Source organism: Vicugna pacos, chromosome 27, assembly GCF_048564905.1.
Source record: "Vicugna pacos chromosome 27, VicPac4, whole genome shotgun sequence".
Classification (NCBI taxonomy): domain Eukaryota; kingdom Metazoa; phylum Chordata; class Mammalia; order Artiodactyla; family Camelidae; genus Vicugna; species Vicugna pacos.
Window position 1 is genome coordinate 16,873,158 of NC_133013.1, and position 24,753 is coordinate 16,897,910.

At 43.9% G+C, this 24,753-nt stretch overlaps 1 protein-coding gene across 3 annotated transcripts in view; it reads right to left on the reverse strand.

Annotated features, from left to right (window-relative positions):
* Window positions 1–297: 297 nt before the first annotated feature.
* NTRK3 (neurotrophic receptor tyrosine kinase 3) overlaps window positions 298–24,753 on the reverse strand; it is a 341,248-nt gene continuing 316,792 nt past the window's right edge. For 2 of the 3 annotated variants that reach the window (XM_072950746.1, XM_072950747.1), the window contains exons 17-19: window positions 9,294–9,335; window positions 5,550–5,708; window positions 298–2,496 (exon numbers count right to left, since the gene is read on the reverse strand). In XM_072950746.1, the coding sequence (XP_072806847.1) occupies window positions 2,311–2,496; window positions 5,550–5,708; window positions 9,294–9,335 (387 nt within the window). In that variant the 3' untranslated portion in view covers window positions 298–2,310. The remainder of the gene's footprint in view (window positions 2,497–5,549; window positions 5,709–9,293; window positions 9,336–24,753) is intronic. The other variant, XM_072950748.1, reaches the window with a different exon arrangement.

A 24,753-nucleotide genomic window follows, 5' to 3' on the forward strand; every position in this document is an offset into this window, starting at 1 on the left:
CCCTCCTTGAATATCTTTTCCTTAGTTGTCTAGAGCAAAACCAGACTGCATGGTTCAACCCAGCATTAACAGCCCCAGAAGAGACCAATAGCCTCCAGGTGGAAAGACAACAGGGGTAATTGCCAAGGGACAGCAAGGGATTCCTTTGAGGTGGTCCATCCAAAGAGCTCTCCTCTGAAGTCCTCAGGGCTGGGAGCACAGTACAGTGAGAAAACCCACGCCAAACTCTAGCTCACCTCCCTCCCCATCCCGTCCAGCTCAGCGGCCCCACAGATTCCTGAATCTCACCGTGGCCTATGTAGTCTGAGCGCAGCTCTTTTCTATTTGAGTAAAAATAGACACGAGGGGAATCTGGGGTCTAAAAAAAGAAGCAAAAGCACAGACGTGGACTGCTGTTCTGAACCCCACCCAGGATGCCCACGCTGCAGCTGACCGGGACGGACGTCCAGGCTGCCGGCAGTCCCTTAAGCTGGCAGGGTGGGGACCAGGTCGGGGGCCCCAGGAGGCTCCTGCTGGACAAAGGCCAGTCCATTCGGAGGTCTGTGCTTGCGGTGAGGTGGAGGGGCCGGTGGCCTGGGAGAAGCACATCTTCTCCTCCCCAGCGGGAGGGCTCTGTGGGGCCAGGCTGTCGGTTTCAAAGGGCATTTTGTTGTCATGTGTTGGGGGGCCCCGAGATCCACCCCTGTCGCAGTCCTTGACAGCAGCAGCCAGGAAGGCAGCGATTCCTCTGGTGCTGGGGCAGAGGGAGCTGGCCTCAGCCCAAATGCTTCATTCTCTCTCCCCGGTCAGGGTTCGGTCCTCATTAAGATGCTAAGCCTGCAGCAGTGGCCAGGCATTGGACACCCGAGTGCAGCCTCGGCCCCTCCCCCTGCCCCCAGTCCACAAAAGCGATTTCTCAGCCCCTGCGTTTTCACAGCAGCTCAAAGGCAGATGCATCAATCCTTCCAGGGGCTGGAAACGTGAGGAGAATGCCAAAGGGCCGGGTGCAGGTGCCAAATAGATTCTCCCCTGCTGGCTCCTGCCCACTCCACGGCCTGGCTCCCTGAAACACGCACTGCCCCGGCCTCTCGCTAGACCTGGCTCCCTTCCCCGGCAGTGGGCTTTACCTGGGACTTAGCAGAGGCCCAGGAAGTGGGGGCTAGAATCTAGGGGAGGCAGGCTGAGAAACAGAGGACCCACAGGGGCACACCTTATAAGACCTGCAGGGAATTAAGCCTCCTGCTGTTGGAATCCTGCTGTGTCCACATTTGCAGACTGCATGGGGGATGTCTGACACCCTCCCCCTCAACTCCCCAATAGCCTGAATGCGGGAGGTGAGGCCAAGGAGCCTTCCAGTGATGGAAAGACGGGAGGCAGTGCCTTGATAGGGGTCATTTCAGCCTTTCCTTTTGTGGTTCTTTAAATCCAGAAAGTCCAGTTCTTGAAGTTCAGAGGACAGATGGCACATCTCTTTCAAATTCAGGAAAGAACTTGAGCCTGGTTTACACCAAGATGGATGTAGTCCACTGTCGTGTGGTCTCAAGTTTTGTTGTTTTTTGTTCAGCGTTTACGTATAGGCGCCGTGACTGACTCCCCAGGGCATCAGGACTCTACCTTCTAGAATGGACCAATTAGAAAATTGTCTTGAAGTGGAGGAAAGGGGGAAGGCGTGGAGGTGATGGTCAGGGGATGAAGCATGAAGCGTTCCGGAAGCCCCTGGTCCGGTGGTATTTCCTTGCTGAGCCGGTCAATGCGGTCTGCCCACGCACCTGTGCAGAGCTTGGGGCGAACACGCCTGCGCAGGGGATCCCCTGGGCAGCAGTGACTGGCACTCCACCCCAGCTCCTCCCGTCCCAACACGAAGATTGTCTCTCTGCATCGTCAAGGTCTTCTGCTTCAAAAAGCCGGAGCTGATTAGAAGCCCGGGCCACAGCCTACGTTGAAGGGAATTTTCATTTGCATTCATAACAGTTAAGATTTTCTGAATTGTTGTTACAGTCTTGCGGTTTCTGTATCAGCAGTTTCTCTGTGTCTTAGAGAAAAAGGTATCTCTCTGTAGATATAGATAGATAGCTAGATATATAAATGTGTATATATATATATATATATATATATATATATATATATATATATATGCCAAACTGCCTTACAGGTTTTTTTTTCCTTTCTCTTTTTTTTCAGTGTTGTATGTGTAGCAGGCACTTGAGTTTATATGAAGATGTTTGCTTCAGTCAAGGATGGAGGAAAAGAGTTTGTGAGGTGGAAAAGGAAGGGTCTGAGGCCGGGGAGAGAGGAGGCAACAGAATATGAATTCGTGACCACCAGCCACCACTAGCCAAGGATGTCCAGGTAGATGGGGGTGGCTTTCCCCAAAGCGTGGAGGATTTTGTAGATCTCCTTGATGTTAAGCCGCTGCTGCGGTTCCCTCTGCCAGCACCCCAGCATGACGTCGTAAACCTCTTTGGGACAGACACGGGGCCGCTCCAAAACACGGCCTTGGGTGATGCACTCAATGACCTGGAAAAGCAAAGAGAACAAGGAAGTTATCTCCAGAGCTCAGCCTCAGCCCCCGTGAGCTCAGCAGAAGGCAACAACTTTGGTGCAGAGCTGCGGTACCCACAGCGCAGGCTGAGGCTGGGCTGGAGACAGCCTGGAGTTTCTCGTCTGCTCTGTGGGCGGGTTAAGAGGATAATGATCCAGCCCTGGCTGGTCCAGCCCACTGCTCCCCTCTGGACTCCATCTCTTAGGCCAGGCCTTTGACTCCCACCCTCTCTCGCCCTTTGCATTCTGCCTTCTAGTCCTGAATCTTACCTAGATGACTGCGCTGCATTCATTTTCCACTTGGCAGCAGAGATGGGCATCCGAACAGTCCCACCCCCTCTTAGGAGCCTGAATGACTTTGAGACCTCCTTGAAGCAGCTCTGCATGTCTGGCTCCTCCAGGCCCATCTTCCCTTAGCTCTCACTTCCTGGCAAGTTCCCCTCCCAGTCATAGGCTCTGTGCACACCATAACCTCTAAGCCACTATATAGGTCCCTTCCTCAGTGAGGCACATCCTCCCTTGCTCTTTGCACTAAACCACATACTCTGTTTCTTTACAAGTCCTTAACACTCAGACTAACCGTCTGATTCACCACTGCCCAGCTGGGTGCCCAGTACAAGTCAATTAACCTCATAGGATCTCAGCATCCTCCCCAGTAAGATGAGGAGAGAATGCTGACTTGACCACCTCCTAAGACTGCTGTAAGGACCAAATGAGGCCAAGAAAAGGGATCGTATGACCCAGCGTGCCACAGGGGAGGCCGCACGGAGGAGTAGGAAGAAAACAAGTAACACACGGCCGGACCAACCCCAGCTGGCCCTTCGGGACTTCGCCTGTAATTGGTGGTTCATTTCTACTTCCTCAAAGGCACCTCTTTGCTAACACTGACTATGTGAATTTTCAAGGTTCCATCTTCCAGGTTCCAGGTGTAACCTTGGGCAACTTATGTACCTGAACTAGGTTTGAAGACAGGTCATGATGATCAAAATACACAGAATCATCTCTAGTAGAGTACCTGAGAAATGGTATCCCCCCCACCTCCAATTAGTCTTCATGTAGGAGGGCAAGATGAATGCCCTTTTTCTCTTTGCATCTCCCTACGCTGACCCCAAAAGCGCCTTGTCTGGAGAGTTGCCTTATGTCCCTCTGACCCTGGGATAGACTGTCAAACAATCACTGTGTCAGCACTTTCCTGGTCCCACTCACCCCAGAGTCTTGAAAGGCCTGCAAGACTCAGTTCTTTGCCAGCCTGATAGGTCTCCAGCTGTGTATGGTCCCTGTTTTCATTTGAGCCTGTCTCCACCCTCCGCTACCTTCACCTTCACGAAAGGGGGTCCAGTTCAAAGTGCAGTAGCAGCTGCCGGTGCTGAGATCAAAGGCACTGAGTAGTGTCTCCTCCAATGAGGGGCTATCCAGGGTGTCAGTTCCTAGAGAGGAACTCACCACCAGTGACTGCCAGGACTTGACTACTGGGGCGAGGGGAGCAGAAGAGGTGGCTGAGGGTAGGAAGCCCATCCTCAAGGCCAATGCCGTACCAAGCTATTAGCGACTCTGAGCCACTTTAGGTATCCAGGCCAGACCTGCTGGGACCAATAGGACCCTCAGCCCAGATCCCCCTCCTTCTGAGGGCCACCAAACTCTAGCTCACCTCCCTCCCCATCCCATCCAGCTCAGCAGCCCCACGGATGTGTTCAGGGGTGCTTCATGTCTGTGCCTGTATACATACACATGTGTGGAGATGTGTCACATGCACGTGTGTACTTGTATGCATGTGTGTGTGTGCATGTGTGTGTATGTTTACCTCTACCTCCTACAACAATTTGTTTTAAGCACCACAAGAAATGAGTTCTGAGATACACACTTTCATTTTTTTTAAAGGGCATTAAAATGTTTTGTTCTCTACTTTTGGAAATGTGGTCAGGACTCATTTAGCTTGCAAAGGACGAGATATTACAGATTTAAAGAAATGCCTTCTTTTGTCTTGGATATTCACTTAATTAAATGGACAGGGTATAGGAAGGCAAAGGTGAACACAGCTTCTGAAAAGAAAGATACTTCCCTGAATATTCAGATAGGTATCCAATATTAAAAGGTCCTTGTGTTTTCCCAGAAAACAGAAGACCATAAGCACAACTGCGGTCTTGCATAGATCTGCTGGGTTGAGAGACTGAGTCCCTTAACTATCTGCAGGCTGTACTGAATTCCCTGGGACAACACACAGTTCTGGTCCAGATGGAACTGAGAAGCATCCTGCTTTGGACCATGGCCCAAGCCTTCTCCATGCGGCAGAAGCTCTCACCTCTGGGATCTGGCCAGTCTCTGGAGTAGTCCAGAACCTCTAGATGTTCCCTTTCCTTTGTCCTGAATCTTAACAGGTGTTTGTGTGAAAAGTACTGAGTTAATATAGGCAAATCTGCTTTTAAAAAATGCCTGGCATTAAATGTTAGCTATTATTAAAATTTGATGACTAGCATTGTTTATTGTTATTGTAAATCAAAATTATAAAAATACACAGTGCGTATATTCTTACATTTACTATTATGATTCATTTTATTCTTGGAAGTCCCCACACAGCTCTATCAATAGCGTGACATTTGCCTTTCCAAGGCACCTTCCTGCACAGCTCTGGGGCTGGCATGCCTACAGCCTGTTTAGAACCCAGATTATTCAGGCCTAGTAGGTGTTTCCACAAGATGGCACAATTGAAAAACTCATAGTTGTTCTTTGTTTTCATTTTCTGTCTTAGTGAAACATTTGGGATTTTTAAGTGCAACAGAGCAAACAGCCTCGTGACGTGCATCTCAATTTCGACAACTGATTTCATTCTCTCTTGACAATCACACCACATTTCCTACAGCTACAATTTTTTTTTCCTACTAAGACGATCTCTCTTCCCGCTTATGCCAACATGGGCTCTGCTGGCTCCAAAGCCCACCGAATGCTTTGTATGCTATGTCCAAATGCTGGCCTGAGATAGCTCCTATCAGCCTTACCCGCAAATCAAGGCTCGCATCTGCCCCGCCCCGTACCTCTGTGTTTGAGAGCTGGAACCATGGCTGCTTTCCATAGGTGAAGATCTCCCAGAGAATCACCCCAAAGCTCCACACGTCACTCTCCGTAGTGAACTTCCGGTACATGATGCTTTCAGGGGGCATCCAACGGATGGGGAGCATGGTGTGTCCTCCCACCTAGAAGAGGTCGAGACAGAGGCACACACAGAGTGACCGGATGGCTGGAATCAGTTGCACCAGTCTAGATACACTCCTGATGCATCTTAGCCTAAGAATAGCCACAATGTGATGCAACTTTTGCGTCAGAGGGCCAAGCTCTACAATACTGGAGGCAGCTAGGACAGCAGTTAGAGGTGACAGCTAAGGGACGATCCTTGGCATGGCATGTAAAGAAAATCACAAGATGATCTGAAGTGAGAGAGGAGGTTTGAGAATCTGATACTATAGTGAAATCTAACCTTGAGAGGACGTCCAGAGGGAAGTCACAGAATCACTGAGCAAGGCTACCAAGGATCAGAGTATTTGCAGACATTAGGTTAGACTCCTTGGCCAAGAAGGTTGAAGCACAATATGACCCAGGTGGATCTAATCTGTGGAAATACATTAGCTTCTTCCCCTCAATTCTGAATTTCTCACTGCAACTTAGAACTCAGTGTTTCAAGTGAAAGGGAAGAGGGTAGTTTAAAAGTATGGGAGATCACCTGCTAATAAGAAATCGGGTGGACTGGAAGAGAATTCACAACAGTTCTTAGCAAGATCGCCAATGCCAGTAAGGAGAGTGTCTTTTAAAACATCCTAAGGAGGACATTGGCCATCTCTGGGTTTACAGATCTGAGAGCCAAGGGCAGAGGAAGTGACTGACATTCAGGGTATCCTTCCCTGAGGAAAAACATTAGGGAAATCATCACTGCCCAGCAGGTTACACACATTATTAGCATAAGTGGAAGAAAATCCACAGCGTGTTTCAGAACTCGGGAATGAACCGCATAACTCTTAAATAGAGCATTAGAAATTGGAACTTTTGGCTAAGCCGTGAAACTTGTTGGAAAACTGATTTCCATTAATTGAAAAAAAAAGAGCTCTGTATAGATGTCCTGAATTATTAAGCAGTTCTTATTTCTATGATGGGCCAGTTGGAAGAATTAGAATAATAAACACTTAAGAAGGAATGACTTGTTAGGAGATGGGCAATCTTGTTTCTAAAAAAAAAAGAGATCATGTTTGCCTTATCCCCTTGAAGTAGTTTAGAAGGTAAATGGTAGAAGTTGTTAACAACCTGAGATTTCATAATCAAGATAGCTCTGTGTCAACTGTGAAGACACATGAAGATGTTTCTTTCAGACAAGCAAAGGCTCAGAAAGTTTACCACTCACAGCCTTTCAGAAAAACGAAGAGGCAAAAATTAACTGAGGATGTACTCCAGGAAAACAGAAAAGGGAATCTGACATAGACAATGACTTGGAACATAGCAAACAGTGCAGAGCAAATAAGCCACAAAAACACAGTTTAGATCTAAATAATGATTGTTAACGTGACAGTAAAATGTAATTTAACTACTAATACAAGATTTCTGTAAAATAGAGACATAAAGGAAATAATAATACTCATAATGCTAAAAGTACTGTCATTGCTACTATTAACAATATTCTGGAATGAAACTACCAGATAATGTCAACAATAAGGGCATAGGAGAGTAGGTACAGAAATAATTAAAAGCCTGATAAAGGCTTTGTCTTTTATACAGGAGGGCAAGGGAGCTCACGGATAATAGGCACTTGTTGATTATGATAGTTTAAATTTAAATGTGTTTGCTAAAATTTTAAAGTAGCTTCCAGAAGAACAGAAATAGTACATATAACTTAGAAATCAGCTTTAGGAAAATAGAACCAAAAATCTCTAACCAATATCAAAAAGACCACAGAAGTGGGGAGTGGGATAATGGCGAATAGAAAGCACAAAAATAAAAAAGTTGAAATAATATCACCACAGATAATGAGAACAAATGGACTGCACTACCTCTTAAATAAGAGAAAAATTTCTGGCAAAAAATCAAGATGTGTGTTATTTAGAAAAGATACATCTGAAAGGAAATAGCAGAAAATGCTGAAAATGAAAGAATGCAACAAACAGTAAAAGAAAAACTGAATATATATTGAATATGTAATGTGCATCATATTCAATATACATAAGATATAATATAGTGTAATGTATAATTGAATATAGTATATATGAATAGGTAATATTCAATATGTATAATATATATGAATATATAATATTTAATATACAATATATTGAATAGATAATTCATACATAGTATATTGAATATATATCGCATATATATTCAATACAGAATATATTAAAAGTTGAATATACATATGAAAAAAAGTTAGAAAGCCAAAAACTAAATGGAGATAAAGTGGTTTACATCGTATTTGAAGACTGTAAAATTTGCCATTATGAAAATTATGAACTTTTTGCTCTAATTAACATAGTGACAAAAATGTATAAAAAGTAAAACAGGTTATAAATAAAAGAAAACTGACAAAACTGCAATTATAATGGAAAATTAAAACACTTATTTTGCAAATTGACAGATCAAGAAGACAATAAAAATGAAGATACATTTTAAAAATACAAATAATATGAGTGCTGTGTGTATCTTCCAGCCTCCCAAAAAAGGTGCACATTATTTTCAGTTACCTAAAAAGCATTTATGAAAACCAATCACATGTTATATCTCAAAGGAAATCTTGAAATTCCAAGAGTTTTGAAAAACAAAGTAAACAGAAGCTAAGCATAAGATAAAAGAAGAAAAGTCATTCTTTCAAAAGATGCCACAAATTACCAACACCCTTTCCTGATTAAAAGCCCTAATTCATTAGTAATAGAAGGTAACTTGCTTTATTTAACATATGAAATATCATATTTACTGATAAAATATTGAAAGCTTAGAAGGTATCTTCTATTACTGATTTTACACAACACACTTCAGTTGGCCCTAGCCAATGCAATAAAGCAGGAATAAAAACAAGGAAAAAATACTGAAAAGGAAGAGTCAAAACTACCACTGTTGGCATAGTTATGACAGTTCAAGACAACTAAAAAGCAGTTAGAACCATTATGAGTTAGTAAGACATAAAACGAATATGCACAAACCAAACTGTTCTCATATACCAGCAGCAATGACTTCAAAATTCAATGGAAAATGAAATTGTTTGTATAACAGCAACAACAACGACAATAGTGCTTCAAGTTCTCAGGCATAACACTTGGCAGAAAATTTATGAGTTCTGAATAAAGAAAAGTATTGATAAACATAAATGATCTGAATACATGGAAAGATGTGTCTTTTCCTTGGATAGGAAGATTCAATAATCATAAATCTCTCATTCTTCCCTAAAATTAATCTAAAAATTTGACACAATCTAAATAAAACCCTCAGTGGAATGATGTATGGAAATTGACAAGATGATACCAAAATTCATCCAGAGCTGTAAATCTTTGATAAAAACTAAGATATACTCGAAATAGAACAACAAGGAATAGTTGCTCTATCAGATAGCAAAACATATTATCAAACTACAATAACGAACACACTGTTATTGGCAGAGGAATAGACAAATTGCATTGATCAATGGAACAAAATAGAGTCCAGAAGCAGACTCATGTATAAATACTGAAATTTAATAAATGAAATGATGGGTTAGTTATCAGTGTTGGGACAATGAACTATTCATTTAAAAAGTACACTTAGATACCTACCTCACACCATATACAAAAATCATTTCCAGATGGATTAAAGAGCTAAACATAAAAAACAAAACAATAATCATATTAGAAGAAAACTTAGAAAAATATCTGTATAACCTCAGGAGAGGAAGGCCTTCCTAAATAAGACACATAATCAAGAAGCCATACAGGATAGAATTCAGAGATACAACTTGTAAAAATTAAATACCTGTGTATGGCAAAATACAAAATAAGCATATTAAAAAGACAAATGACAGAGGAAACATTTGCAATATATGTGCCAAATAATTAAAATCCATATATTATAAAGTGCTTCTTTAATTAAAAAGAAACCCAACAGAGAAATGAATCATGAAATCAAATGAATTCCTAAGAGCAGATGATCCACCAAAGAGCTACACATGGCCACAAACACATGAAGAGGTTAATTAAAGCAAAAAAGAGACACTTTTTTTTTTAATATCATGTGGATGAAATTGAGGAAGACTGGTAATACCCAGCGCATGAGAGACTAGGAGGAAAGTTATCGTCAATTTTCTTACTCTGGGGCAGGCTTTTCTGAGGGCAGCTTGGCAGAATCTGTCCACACTAAAGATGTCAAGTGCCTTTTAATCCATTAATTTCACTTCTAGGAGTTTTAGAAAAACACTTGCTCATGTAAGCAAAAGTACTTGGTTGAGGGTATTTTATATGCTCGTTTTTAAGGGCAGCAATTTGTTCATAATTAAATGTATATGCAGCAGTTAAAAAGAGTACAGTAGAGTTATGTGTACTGATATGTAAATATGTCCAGGATGTATTAAATGAAAACAAAAACATTAAAAATATGTATTAGCATTCTCATCTGTGTAAAAGTGTATCAGCATAAGCAAATATATTAAAAGGCAATAATACATAGCTCTGTAAATGCAAAGAAAAAAAGGTCCAGAAAGTTAAAGCAAATGTGAGAACTGACCAAAGAGAAAATTCCATTTTTTTCCCTGTAGTATGTATTTGTATGCTGTTTGTAACTTTATCATGATCATGTACCACATTTGAAAATTTTAACACAATAAAAGGAGAAAAAAATAAACATATGACTAAAGGAAAACCAGTGAACAAAATTTCCTTAAGTTTTAAATCAAAAGATTGTTTTTTAAGAAAACATAGGTTTTTAATAGACTCTGGTCAATTGATTTGTTGTACCTGGTTTCTTGATTAAAAATTAAAAAAAGATCAGGAATATAGGAACATTTCTCTTGATGGAAAATGGTAAATTCCTCCAAATTGATGCTGGTGTTTGCCTCATTGGGTGATTTTATAGACAATCCCAAAGACCCATTCCAAATGGAAATTTTCAAGTTAACAAAGAGAGAGAAATTTGAGTTTGCTGGTGTAAACTTTGATGAGCTTAAGTGTTTGGGCAGAAAAACTACCAGAAGGGTATTAATTGGCCACAGGGGTCCCACTAAGAAGAATTTTATCAAGATTTTCACTGGGTGGCACCACCAATGTGGGTGAAGTTTATAAGGCACTCCTCTGGAAGTGAAATATTTCAAGTGGCCTGAGATGTAACAACAACAACAAACGGCAGTAAATTGGAAGTCAGCAGCCCTGGGTTCTGCTGCGGCTTTTGATAAGCTCTTAACCTCTTTGCATTTTAATTTCCTCATCTTCAAACTAGGAGTTAAGCAATGGCCGTGTCAAAGTGAGATGATACAGGGAAAGACCCACTGAGCATCACTAAGTACACAAGTGTACACATAAAGGTCGATGACTCCTCCCTGAGTGTAGTGAGCTGCATAACAAACCCGATTGCCTAGATCTTCCGTATTTCCCATAGGTCCACCTAGACGACACTGATTCTCCTCCAGAGCTACCTGTATCCCTATATCCTTCTCCCATACTAGAGGTCCCGTCTGGGAAAGACACTGGTCAAATCCTTCCCTGGTTTAAAAAAAAAAACATATATATATATATACACACACACACAAATATCTCCATGATGAAACCCAGCCACATAAGCAATGGACTGAAATAACAGTCTTAATAAGGATGGTATTAACTAACGCACACTGAATATCAACCACTGGATGTTACACACACCTCTCATGTAATCCTTTCTCTCACCCTATGTGGCAGAATTCCCTATTATCCCCATTTCACCGACAAAGATAAGGGAACTTGCCTAGACACTGCCTGAGAAATACTAGCTAATGATCCAAGCTCTCAGTGATGTACATGAAGGATCTGAAGGCTGAGCTTTAAAATGGGAAACACAAAGGAATAAGGCAAAAATTCCAAGAAATGGTTCTAGAAGTAAAATAAGTACTTGGAGATCTTTTGATGACTCTCCCTTGGATAATACCTTCCACCACGTCCACCGTTGTGGACTCAGGTGTTGTCAGCCTCATCTTCTGTCATAAAGTTCCCCTTCACCCACCACGTCAGCAGCCACTGATGATCATTGCCCAGATGCATGATTTCATTAGTGGCTGCAAAAGGGTGAATTCCAGCATTCCCTCTGCTGGAAATCTATGAATAAAAATTTTCCTTCGTTGGCAATTTGCTTAGTTTGGTTACACTGGTAACAGTGTATATAGAAATTCCTTTCATTTACTAGTTCCCAGAATAATGAATTCCCTCCCTAGCATCCTTCAAAGGTGGCCAGTGAGGGGTCTGTTTTGTGTTAGTTTGGTTTTGAGAAGCACTATCAGCTCTTTGTGTGTGTGTGTGTGTGTGTGTGTGTGTGTGTGTGTGTGTTAACACATCAGAAGTGCTTCAATAGACTAGAATTGCCCTTTTTGATGCTCACTGTTCCATCTTCGGCCAGTAGCAGTCTCTTCAACGTGGTGCCTCGCACCCAACCCCAGTGGTCTTTCATAGCACACTTGCTTCTCTGACATGAGAAAATATTCTAGGCCCATCCTATTCATTTGCTACCCTGGCCCTAGAATCAGCCATTACTCCAAGGAGCCATGGATCTTTTTGGTGGCCAATGGAGTTTAGAGACCACACTCTGGGTGCCAGGAATGCTCATTACTCTTCAGTTGGTCATTACTTCTAGGTCTTTAGAGTGGAAATAGCTAGGAAAAACTTCTAAAAGGAAATACATTGTGAGTTCATACTGATTTTTTCCAATTCAACTTTGGGATCACAGAGCTTTTAACTTAAGTGCTTGATTTGACATCTCTATTTTTTCTTATGCTGAAAATCCTGATTCCTACATTAGTAACATTATGTCTTTGCTTTATCCTAATATTTATTTCAAATTCAGTTGAAATATCATTACTAGCAACATGATTACTGAAAGCTGCCTACAATTTTCAGAGTTCATTTTATCCTTAGGATATACCTACTAGGGGCATACCTAAAACATTGCTGTGCTTTAAAGTCACTTGAAATAATTCCTTTCTGAGTAGTGAAGTCACCAACTTAATACACAGGTTTATTTGTTTCATTTTGCTTTTGATTTTTAAGAATTGCTTTGCTTTTTCTTTCCTATTTGATATAATCTTTTATAATGATGCAAAAACCGTCACATGGTTTTCAAGTCAAACTAAAAAGCAAGGTACGTGAAATCTAAGTCTCGCTCCATCTCTGTTCATTCTTTCAATCCTGATCTCCTCCTCCCCCAGAACTAACCATTTTATATTTGTTCTTAGTTTATTCCTCTATTTAGCATAAGCAAGTATTGATTATATTCATTTTCCTCACTTTTCATAGATAAGAGTAGCATGCCATACCTGTTATATATATTTTACTTTTTTTTCCATTGGGGTTCTCTCACTCCTTTTATAGCTTTATAGGACTCTGTGCATGACCACACCACAGCATATCCAATCAATCTGATATTGATAGGACTTGGGTTGTTCCATTCTTTTGTTACTAACAGTATGGAAATGAACTTTTTCCATAAATCTCAGGTGATTCTCAATCCCCCTAAAGGGAAACAGCCCAGAATTCCCACTCCGTGTAACAGGCAACAATAGACTGCATTGCCCACAGATGTGGTTTCAATCCAGGGTCCACATAACTTTGGAGATACATGAAGTCTTTCCAATGGGTACCCAGGCAAGGACAGTTTCAAAGGACTATGCAGATTCTCAACTCCCGTATGGATTTTTCCTAACGCTGAACTGAAAATCTCCTGTGGTCCAGCAATTTCTTTGCCCAATTGTGTGCATACACACACACACACACACACACACACACAGACACACCTGCCACTCTCCAAAGGAAAGGCAAATCTCTCACTCATTCTAAATCTCAGGAGAGAAAACCTACAGAAGACAAATGAATAAACTCCATGAAATATTGGCACAAGTATTGAAAACGAATGTCTCTAGTGCCTGGGAAATAAATTCTTTTGCAAGTCGAGTGGTTTCCAGTTCTTTTCAAACAACTGAAGGGGGGGACAGACCTAAAAGCATTATCAGCTGAGAGAAGACTAAAAAGAAATTTTGATGAGAGGCCACTACGTGATTTTAGGCAAATAACAAGACAATAGATCGACGAATTAAGTCACATTGCAGTAACAAAACTCCTTTCTTTCCCATCTACTGATTTATAGTGAATTACGTTTCTCAGTTCTTATATTCATGAAAATGAAACACAGGAATAGAATTGATCCTGAACCTTCCTTAATTTAGTAATAAATAATCATCAAGGAATACAGACTAATTGAAAAATATGAGATGCATTTCCAAAAATATTATCTATCTTATCTTTCATATTCATCAAAAGTTATGAGAGATATTATATATATTATTTTGATCTACTGTCTATTTCTGTTTATTACTAATAATTATAATGATAACTTAATCCAGTATCTCTTAACGTCTTAATGTCTTATGGTCATTGGACATTAAAAATTAAAGTCTTCATACATATTTTGTCACACTAAATGATAACAGTGTGGCCAATAAAAGCTTTCATGCATAAAAATCGAATACATAAGGACAAAATTTGGTAGGGTAAGTGGAATGAAAATATAAATTCAAGAAGAAAAAGGAACCATGTGAAGCTGAGTGTTCAAGTACTTTTTCATGTGTTTAATGGATGAAGGATCAAATTGCTCTGGTATTTAAAGTTCATTAGATGCATTCAAGAAGCAATGTATTTTTTAATGTCAGTATTTACAATGTGGTGGAAATGGCATATTTTAAAGTATATTGAAGACTTCAGATGGCAACTTAAAACGTGCAAAGGGGCATACGTGGTTTTTCAAAATTCTTTCAGGAGCATTGACGTTTGAAGATTTCAGGTATAGAGACGGAGCTTCTAGCAGTGCAGTCTAGAGTCTTGTCTCTCTGGCTAAAATCTGTCTTTCTCCAAGGCTGTATCCCACCCCTCCTCAGGCCTGCAGTATAACGGGAGAGAATCTGGAAAGAGGAAAGCAAGAACAGCCTCACCTCTAGCCCTGGGCATCTGCCTGAAATCCCTCAAGGCCATTTCTTTCATTCCAGCCTTCAGGCCTCACTCCCAGCCTTGCTCTGAGGGCCAGGAGTTACGTGGGGCTGAAGGTATGCAAAGCTGAGTGACTGCAGGCACTGCAGCTTCCAGCGCCCACTGCGGGCAGGATGCCCTGGGGCAGAGCGGTCCTGCCAGGAGATGAACCTCCCGCCTCTCCCTCTGCCTCTCCGCTGCTCTCTTCCAGAGCCTGCCTTTCCCGGGCAAGGAACTGTCTTGTTTATTTCCATAGGGTGATGCCCACGTCCCTGCAGTCAGAGGCAGCCACCGCTCTAGGTGAAAGGGAAACTCAGCGAGGCTCTAGAAAGCTCTGGGGCCTTTGCATCTGATTACACAGAAAAGGAGGCAGCTGCTTCAAAGAACACACGGAAGCCCGCTTCCCTCCTGGAAGTTCAAAACGTCTGTCCTCACACAACTCTGAAAAGGTAGAAAGGACACAGAATGACCCATTCATTCCAGATACGGAACCCGGGACCCAGCACAGGTGAGCACAGACTCACAGGGCATGGCATCTCTGATGCACTGGAAGGAAGGATTCAACTTCCTCTGGAATCACTAGTCTACGTGGACCTGCTCAAAACCTGTTAGAGCAGATGAGAAAGGCAGCAGCGTTCTGAGGAAGGGTAGAAGCTTCGCCACGTACATGAATGGCAAAATATTTTAATCAGGAGATGGTCGTACAGATTGTCATTTATGGTAAGTGTCCTTATTTTTTATTTATTCAATTTTAATCTTTCTTGACTGCATGTCTCAGCACACAGAGGAGTCTCCGTATGCATTAAGAAAAATAAAAGGCTTAGCATTTGCTTTCTTCATCTCCTGGAAAGTCTCCTGGTTTCCCATCTGCACGTCTGAGGGGATGGATGATCAGCCAGGGCTGGCAGTCACACTGAGCGTGCCCCTCTGTTCAGTATCCCTAGCAGCCACCACTACAGTCTTTAAAATCACTGCCACTCTTGTTCCAGGGGATGTTCACCCCCAGGGGCTGCACATCAGTACTAGTTACACCCAGCACAGCCACCCACATCCATACACACAGTGGGAGAATGTGCGTGCCAGCCACACTCAGGTGGGTACAGGCATGGATCCAAACACAGGTCTGTGCTAATGCCCTGATCACATGAAGCTGGTGAAATCTCCCTTGGGCACCTCCTGAAGGAAAACAGACTAAAGGTAGGAGGAAAGGCCAAAGTCATCTTTTAATGCATCCTATCACCAGGGCAGCAAAAAAGAAACGGTGTCACTCTAAACCAGTTGATTAGCTTTGCTGACAGTTTCAAAACTTGCCGCAACATCAGATCCCTCCTTCCTGGAATGAACCTTCGCACTGCCTGCCCCCCTCCAACTGCTGGGCCCTCCCCACATACAGGAGAGGCTGCTGGAGCCTTAGAAGTGGCAGTCTGCCCTCCAGGAGCCCTCCCACGTCTAACCTCTCTCTCCTCCCCTTTCCTCCCTCCCCCCTCACTTCCTCAGTGCACTATTCTGAGTTGAGGATGCTGTGTTTTCAGCCAGCTTTTCACCTCCCTGCCCAGCTCTGAAATGTGATCATTGACCAGGCACACCTCTTTCGTGTCTGCGCCTGTATCCTTTCCCTCCAGGTGTCTTCTGGATTCCTGGAGCATCTTTAGGGGACTAGTCTGCCCTGTGATTGCACACTGTTCAGCTCCCCAAATCCAAGCTCATCAGAATCCAGGGTATGAAAGGAGAGATTCAACACCAGAACTATAGCTCATGAACATACAGAGCTGGAAAGGGCCTTAGAAGTTAGCTAATCCCCACTCCAGGCGTGCAAACCTCAGCTGGAAGAGAGGCAATGACTTGTCCAAGGTCAGCTAGAAGAGTAAATGAAGTGGAACTAAGTCCCCTAGAGTCCTGCTCTGGTTCTCAGTGGGAATTTTTTACTGGAGAAGGGCAGACATATATAAAGGTGTACAAACCAAAAATACACAGATTGAATCTTACGAAGTTTAAATTTTGGATCTATAGTGTCCTTCTTTCCACGCTGATGTGGACAGATTTCGGGTTCCCTGGCAGAACTCTGTGTTGCCCCCCATAATAACAGTGTGTGCCTTCAGGATGTATTAGCTTCATGTTTGTTTGGCTTAGATCGGCAGTATATGTATGCGTGCATTCACAAATATGTGTGTGTCTCTGCCTTCCTCCATCAATGAAACCTTTACACACGAGACTGAGGTTTTCTATAGTGACATCAGACTTCTGACATAATAAGGCACAATTGCTTGCCTTCTTTTTGTCTCTCCTCCTCTTCTCAATAGGCAAACTATCATCTTGCTTCTTGTAGACACAAACCGAAGATCACGGCACCAGGTCTAGTGGGTGTTTGGAATTCTTTGGAGGGAAGATGCAGAGGAAACTCACAAAGACATCTTGACTGCATGGCTCCCTCGAAGCACGGCTTTATGACAGCTTATGCAAAAGGCATCCATTTAGCAGAATCGCAGTGGCTGTTTCAGGCTGAGCCTTTAGCCCCAGGATTAAGAAAAACCCTTGGACTTTTCCAAAAACACAAGGAGTTTAAGAGTCAAGCTGTTTAGAACTGTGAGTCTAGAGAATAAATAAATCCTTTGTGATTCTCTCCAGCTCCCTTACCTAGAGCTGCATCTGCCAGGAGCAAGTTCTCAGATGGAAGCCCCGGGAACACATACCTTTTATAACTTTGCCTTTTGTTCTCCCCTTTCTAAATCCTGCCTAAATGCTGGCACTCATTCCAAGACCTCATTGTCCTTTGCTGCCCCCAAGCAATATATATTTTTATAGAGCCTACATTGCAAGTCCAAAGATGTGTGTTGAGAAATGATTTGGCTCTTTTCCAAATGCCCAGACGTGGAGCCTCCTGGCTCTACTCATATCTTCTCATGGAAGCAAACTTCAGGGATGTTGTTACAAGAGTTCAAGTCACTGAACAAAGCTGGAGGTCTCAGCTCAGCGCAGATCCACGGCTCACACTGGATCCAGACTGATCCATTCAGACCCCCGAGTGCTTGGAGAAAGGAAGACAGGAGCATAAAGCCTCCTTGTGATAAATCTGATTTTTACCTGACCTAGTACAGCACAGGCACTGATAGTTCTTGGTTTAGATTCAGCTTACTTAGCAAAAATAAGATAATCCCTTTCTAACAGGATTGGCTTTGCTAAATATTTAGATGCCCCCCAAATCTGAAAAATACGATAACTGGTATTGAAAATGCACGTATAGGATGAGGAAACAGGACCCCAAAGAACAAAGGGAATAAAAATATCACTGGGCCAATTCCATTTACTAGCTGAGGAAATTTAGGGGATGAATTTAAGCTCTGGAAGACTCAGCTTCCTAGTGTATAAAATGGGGATAATAATACAGCTACACAGAACATGCACAGAAATTAAAATGAGATATTCAATGAAACAGAGACATGGCGGGTTTTCAAATACACAGGCACGTACAAGTTGCTTTCAATCTAAAGCTTTCTCGGAAGATACTAATTTCTCAGTGTTCATGTTTACTGAATGAATAGCCCTTCCCAATTTTTCCAGGGACTTGGACATCCTTGCTCAGAGACCCTTACGACAAAGAGGCACCATCCTTGATTCATGGATAAGGGAACCAGCTCAAGAATGGAATGTCGGCGAGTCCAAGGCAAGTAGAAGCCAAGCTGAAAGCCAGTCCACTGCTGTACGCCAGATCTCTCTCATTAGGGGTTGTGTGGGTTCAAGATCACGTGACCTACAAACACAGCTTAAAGGGGCTTCCAGGATCAGCGTGGCCACCAACCCCGATCCCTGGAATGTATAACTGTTTCCAGCAGTAGGGTTGAGACACTTAAGACATACAGCTAATGTGAACGCCAGGGAAGCCAAGGCTGGGTAGTCAGAACATGGTGTTCTCCTGTGGACTGGGCTCAGTGACTGCAGAGCTTGTGAGAGAGGCCTCGCAGCAGGAAAAAAAAAAGGGGGGGGTGGGGGGAAGAACAAAGAGGATTTGAATTTTGAAAAGCAAAGAATAAGACGGAATCTTTTTCCTTAAAAAAGCAAGCTGAGCTATAAATGGTCTCCTCCAGCCATCTTCCCAGCGACATTAATAACAATAACAGTAACACTCCCTATTGACTGAACGTCCCACCAGCCATAAGACGACAGCGCTGAGTTCTTTGCTCACAATTCTAGTCTTATTATGTCATCTTCTGAGCCTGGCCTTCCCATCTGAGTGCAGTGAACACTCAGCAGATGTGCTCCAGCGGCTCCGTGAGAGAAAGAGCTTTTCTGATAATCTCCGGGATGGCCTCCCTCGAAAGCCAATGAGGCCTTATCGCTAGTTAAGTTCAGGCTGAGTGCCCCCCTCTCTTAAGTTCTGAATGAGAGACCAGACTATGTGGCTTTCTTAACCAAAGACTTTGTCCCTCTAATTTCAAGGTTCCAACAGCCCGGCATACTTGACCCGCTATTTGTAAGGCCTGTGATGCAGACCTCGTGCCTGGGTCATGGGAGAGCCTTCTTGCACAGCCTTTGTTGGGGTCCCAAGTCGGCTGTCGCAGAAACAGACAGCTTAAAACAGCCTCTGTTTGCTGCTCCTGATCCTCATTTATCTCAGACAGAATTTGTGAGGACTAGGCAGATAATGTTTACAAAGCCTGGCGAGTGGGATGAGACTATGAGACTACTTTTGGAAGTGTCGATGTGTGGTCTTACTTCCTACAACAACAAGGATTTCTGTGCTGGTCTGACACCTGCCATCACTAGCGGCTGCTTCTGAATTGTCTCTAAAAAAGGTTTTAGCAGCTGTGGACTCCCTACATCCCTCATTGTGAGAACTCTCAGGTGATGCTGTATGTAGTTCACACATCTCTCATCTCTCTGGACCAGAGTTTGGAAAAGGCAGGTAGCTGTGTGTCCAGGCCAATGGGGAGGTAAATCCAGGCAATACCCGAAGACTCTGGCAAACTCTGCACCCTGCACGTCTCTGCTCAGTGCTGTTGAACGAGAGTAAGATTTCTGGTTAGAAAATATTCTGGGTGCAGAAACAGGTCTCCAGAATGCAGACAGAAGGTGGCTCACCCTTGAGCAGAACTTCCAGCAAAGTCAGTAGAATATGGTGATACGGTGTGGGAGACAAGACCACAAATTCATAGCCATGTCACCCCGGGAAGTCACTTAACCTCTGAGCCTCAGTTTCCCCACATGTTAAACATCAACTGGGACCTACTTCCACAAATGACCATGAAGATTAAATAAAACAATCCATGGAAAGCCTTTAGTACAGGATCTGGCACGTGGCGAGCCTCCATACATGTGAGCAGGTAATATTCCAGTAATTGCTATGCTTGTGCTAACAGCATTGCCATCTGATAGATATTTGCAAGGATTCTCCATGCCCAGGATTTAAATAACATAGGGGAATGGGTTTTAAGTTTCTATGTGTGCCGATAAATGGGGGAATTTGGTCGCCGTGAAGATTTAGGCTGGATTAGGAAGTCAATTTCAAGTGTCCTGCGTCTGGCTCTGTCAATGTAGGGCCTCCCCGAGGAAACAGAAGTCTTTTTCTGGTTTTGTGCTGCTGTAATAAAGAAAGCAAAGCCTCACCTCCTTCCTCCTGCCTCCCTCCACTTGCCCTGTGCTCTTAATGAAGTATTTGCTGTCCCCCAGCTACAGTGCTTAGGGCCAGTTGAACAGATCGCCAGAAAGGCACGGCTGCAGCTAGAGGTAAAATCTGCTACTTCCAAACCCCTCCGAATTAATCATTCTAGCTGGAGGGAGACTTGGGCCTTTGGGCCCCCCTTTTGTTTTATTAACTGCCAACAGAAAATGCCAGGAGTGGCTGGGGAAGACGCACAAAATGGGGGATAGGGAACACTTTGCATATTTTAATTACTTCAGTAAACAATACATACCACAGTAGAATCCCCCCACCCCCCCCCACCCCCGTCAATGGCTACATCCCCAGGCAAAGGGAATTTGGAAGAGTGTCATGGGACTTGACATAAAATATACACAGCTCCTCTCAAGACTAGAGGCTGCCTTATCTAGCTTCTCTGAGCTGGAGTGGAACTTCCAGTCCTTCCACTGACTAACTCTTGGAGCAGCTCCAATGCGGGCAAGGCGGTGAGCAACATGCAACTTTTCACACCCTCGGAGCTTTCTGGAGAACTGGATGCCCCTCTCCACCGAATGAAAAGTGGGATTCCTCTTTGGGTCATGAAATAAGACCGTTCAACTCTAAAGGAAGGATACTTGGTGCCCGAGAGGAGAGAGCTCACCCATCCCTTGCTAGGTCTGTGGCAGGACCGCAAATGTGAAACAGTGGATAAAATCCTCCACCTTCATGTAAATGTGGGGATTAATAAATTAATAATAAATAATTAATTAATAAAATAACAGGGTTAAATGCTCAAGGAAACCTGCAGATAGGTGACGACAGCCCCTGAAACGCTCTGTGAACTGCAAAGCAATTAATTAAAGTTTAAGTTAATACCACTACGATTTTTATGCATCCCAGGTTCCTAGTTAGCCCTTCCTCTGTAAAATTCCAGGAAAGAGTATTGATTAACCTTGCCACACAGCCCTTATAGTGACTAGGGTCGCCTACAGCATCCTGGGAGGGAGGCAGCCAGAAGGAAGATCTGACGCCAAGGGAAGCCATGGAATCCAGTGGATTGAGACGCAGATCATCTGAGTTCTTGTCCCCATTCTACCAGTGTGTCCCCCTATGCTTCCTTTTGGTCTCAAAGTTCACATCTGTAATGACGACACAGTTGGACCAGAGGATTGTTAAGATTCTTCTCTACTTGAAAATCACATGACATGTCCAAAGCAAATTTTCTTATCTGAATCAGTAGACCAAGAGCACTGAGCAAAAATTCAACTCAAGGTCTTTCCAATATGAGCAGCGTCAGCAGCCTGACTTTCCAGAGTTGTGTGTGTGTGTACACACTTGTGTGTATGTGTGTGTGCACGTGTGCATGCAAGGGCAGGTGTTTGTGTGTGTGTGCGTGCGTGTGTTGCAGGCATCCAAAAGAGCAATGGGCCAGAACCTGGGGGCTCCAGGGCCCTGCCTTAGGTTTACATCATACCACCTGGCTCACCCCTGGGCCCCTGTGTCCTCATTTATAAAATTGGTAGGGTGAACAAAAAGAGGTGGGCTAGTGGATTTCTCAGTATCATCTAGCTCCAAAACACTATGATTCTGTGAAGCAAAGCCTGGATAACCTCTGGATGCCCCTCCCAGCCCTGGGAGAAGGTTAGAGTTCTGAGACCCACTAGTTCCACACAGCCCACTACTCTACAACTGGGTCCCCGGGGGCCTTTTTTTAGTGCAGGGTGTGAGCCAAGGGTAATCTCAGATGAAAGGGATGGAGGAGCTGTCCCTCCACGCCGCATCTGGCATCCCAGGCCATCATCTGAGGCCTGCAGCTGTGAGCTGCTCCTTCTCCCTCTATAAACAAGCCCTGCCTCTTGGCTTCTCCCTCAGGGTCAGAAGGAGGGGGAAGGCTGCTCTGAGGATGAACCCAGGAGAAAGTCTTAAATGCTAAGCCAGTAATCACAGTTGGACGGTGTTTTTTCAAAGGCATTCCTACTCTGTTGTCCACATCCATGTTTCTAAAAGTACAAGAGAATAAGGGCCAGTGGGCTTCTTGTTTCTAGGCTAATGAAACAGGGATGGAATACCTTACTCAGGGTCATTTAGTGAGTCCCCACGAGGTGGAGCCAGGCTAAGTCTGGGCTAGGTGACCCCCAAGCATAGTGTTCTCATCTTAGTTTATTTACACCTCTGGTCTCCACCATCACAGAGGTAGAAAGAAATTGTTTCAGTATTTCAAGGTTGGGGCAGAGGTGGAAGGCTTGTCCCAGTAAACAGGGACACAGAACAACAACAGATTGAGTATTAATATGGACCAGGAGCTATGACAAATGAATTAAAATGCACTGCTTCATCCACGCCTCCCATTATGTCTTGGCTCTGGAAATTATTATTACTAAAAGCCCTGCATAGATGAAGGGAGGGAGGGAGGGAAGGAGGAAGAGGTTAAGTAACTCAACAGTTCAAAAGGCTGAAGGGTAAAAGACCCAAGCCTCAAACCTAAATGGTTCTGGTTCCAAAGCCAACGTTCTTTCGCACCTGCATGTCGGAGTTCTTAGGCATTTCCGAGTTCAAGGAAGACTCACCGGTAAGAATGTTTTAAGGCAAACATATTGATGGGCTGGAGGTGGCAGGTTTTGGGAAATGTGATAGAAACCCTAGGATGCTATTTCTATAAAACCCCCCTAAAAGCTAAGGAGGATTTTCATTCAGAAATATCTAAATCTGCAGATGCAAAGAAGATGGGAGCCGACATCAGCCCAACGAGCGCTCACAAAAAAGACAACAGAAAACATCGTGCGTTGCTCCCCGCAGGCAGACTGGAAAAAGCAGTCGGTCACAGGCTTTGCTTCCTCCATCTTTGCTTTGCAGCTTCTCTCTGCGTGATGCCTGGCCTGACTCCTGGAGAAGTGACACACGCTATTGCAGCTGGGCTCCCCAGGGCAAGGCCCCCCCCACCCCGATGGAGACAAGTCTTTGTTCGCGATCCTCTAGGTCCCAGATAATCTGTCCGACTACTGCAGCAGGTATCATTATACTTTTCAAAACTCATTACCCTTGATTGTTTGGAAATCTAGTTCCCATTACCGTCTCTTTCTCTGCGATCGTTGTCTCGGGCAGAACAAGAGGACAGGACGGCAGAGAGATGGAGGGATGACAGGAAGGTTGAGTAGAGATGAGCAGGAAGGAGGGAGAATGACAGCAACACATGCCAAGGCTGGTGGCCTCTCTGGGTCTTAGAATTCGGCCACCCCAGAAATTAAGTCCTAAGTCTGGTGTCACCCACAGGCCAGGACCACACCAGCCACAGGGCATCACGGGGACACAGTTTACAGATGCGTGGCTCTGAGCCCAGCACTTGAACAGAAAGCTCTCCTTGCCTGGCTGCATCCGCCCAACAGCAGTGCATTTGGCGGGAGGTCACATTAGACATCTACTTTCCATTAGGGTTAGCCACAAGGGCCAGCGTGGGAGGAGGGCGGCAAAGATCGGAGGAACTAGTTAATGTTCAGGAGAGGTAGGGACCAGCCCAGAAGACCTAGGCAGAAGAGATATCTGATGAACATCCATCATTTCTGCCAGTATCCTCAGACAGGAGGTCCTGTCACAATTCTTCCAGACATATGGATTTCTCATGAGTCATTTGTCCCCAAAGAATTGTGGAAACAAATGGACTTGACCAACTTTGGAGACAAAATCCAGAACAAGAAGGGTAGAATGCCATCACAAAGACTAGGGCACCTTTCCTAATGAGCCACAGTCCCGGGTGGCACAACCAGATGATTCCCTGCCCTTCTGTGGCATCTTCCTTCTGGCTCCCACAGCCCCTTCACAGGAAGACCTCAGCCCCACCCCATCCCAGGCAACTCTCATCAGACTCTGCTGGGGCCTTGCTCTGTTCTGAGATATCTATTTTCAGATCATCAGAGAGCAAAATGCTAAGAGAACTAGGAGTTCAAAGATTAATTACCGTTTAACGGGCAGAGTTCCCATCTCCTGATGAATCTCCAGGTGAGAACCCAAAGGACTGGCCCTGGGAACACACAACCAATTTCCCTGAACTTATAAGGACATGAGACGCCACATAATTAAGAGGCACCTCCCACAGGAGAATGTAATGGGCTCCCTCCCAAAAGGTCGGTCTGAACTCTCTTGAATTTCAAGACTTGGAATAGCAACAAAAAGATGGAAAATCACATTCCACAATTTCAAGGCTATTAAACTATGTTGGTTTTTGACTCCATCAAAGTCTTTGCATGTTTTAGAACACTTTCTGGCTCATAGACAACCTCATGGCAACTTGATTTACCCCATAACCTCCACGATGTCTGGAAAACACTAACCTGCAGAGAGGAGGGGTGAAAAAAGCTCATCCAGAGTCTGCCTCGTGTGCCTTGGGCGTGCAAAGAGAAAGGTATGTGTTCCCAGGTTAATTAGAAAAACTGGGTT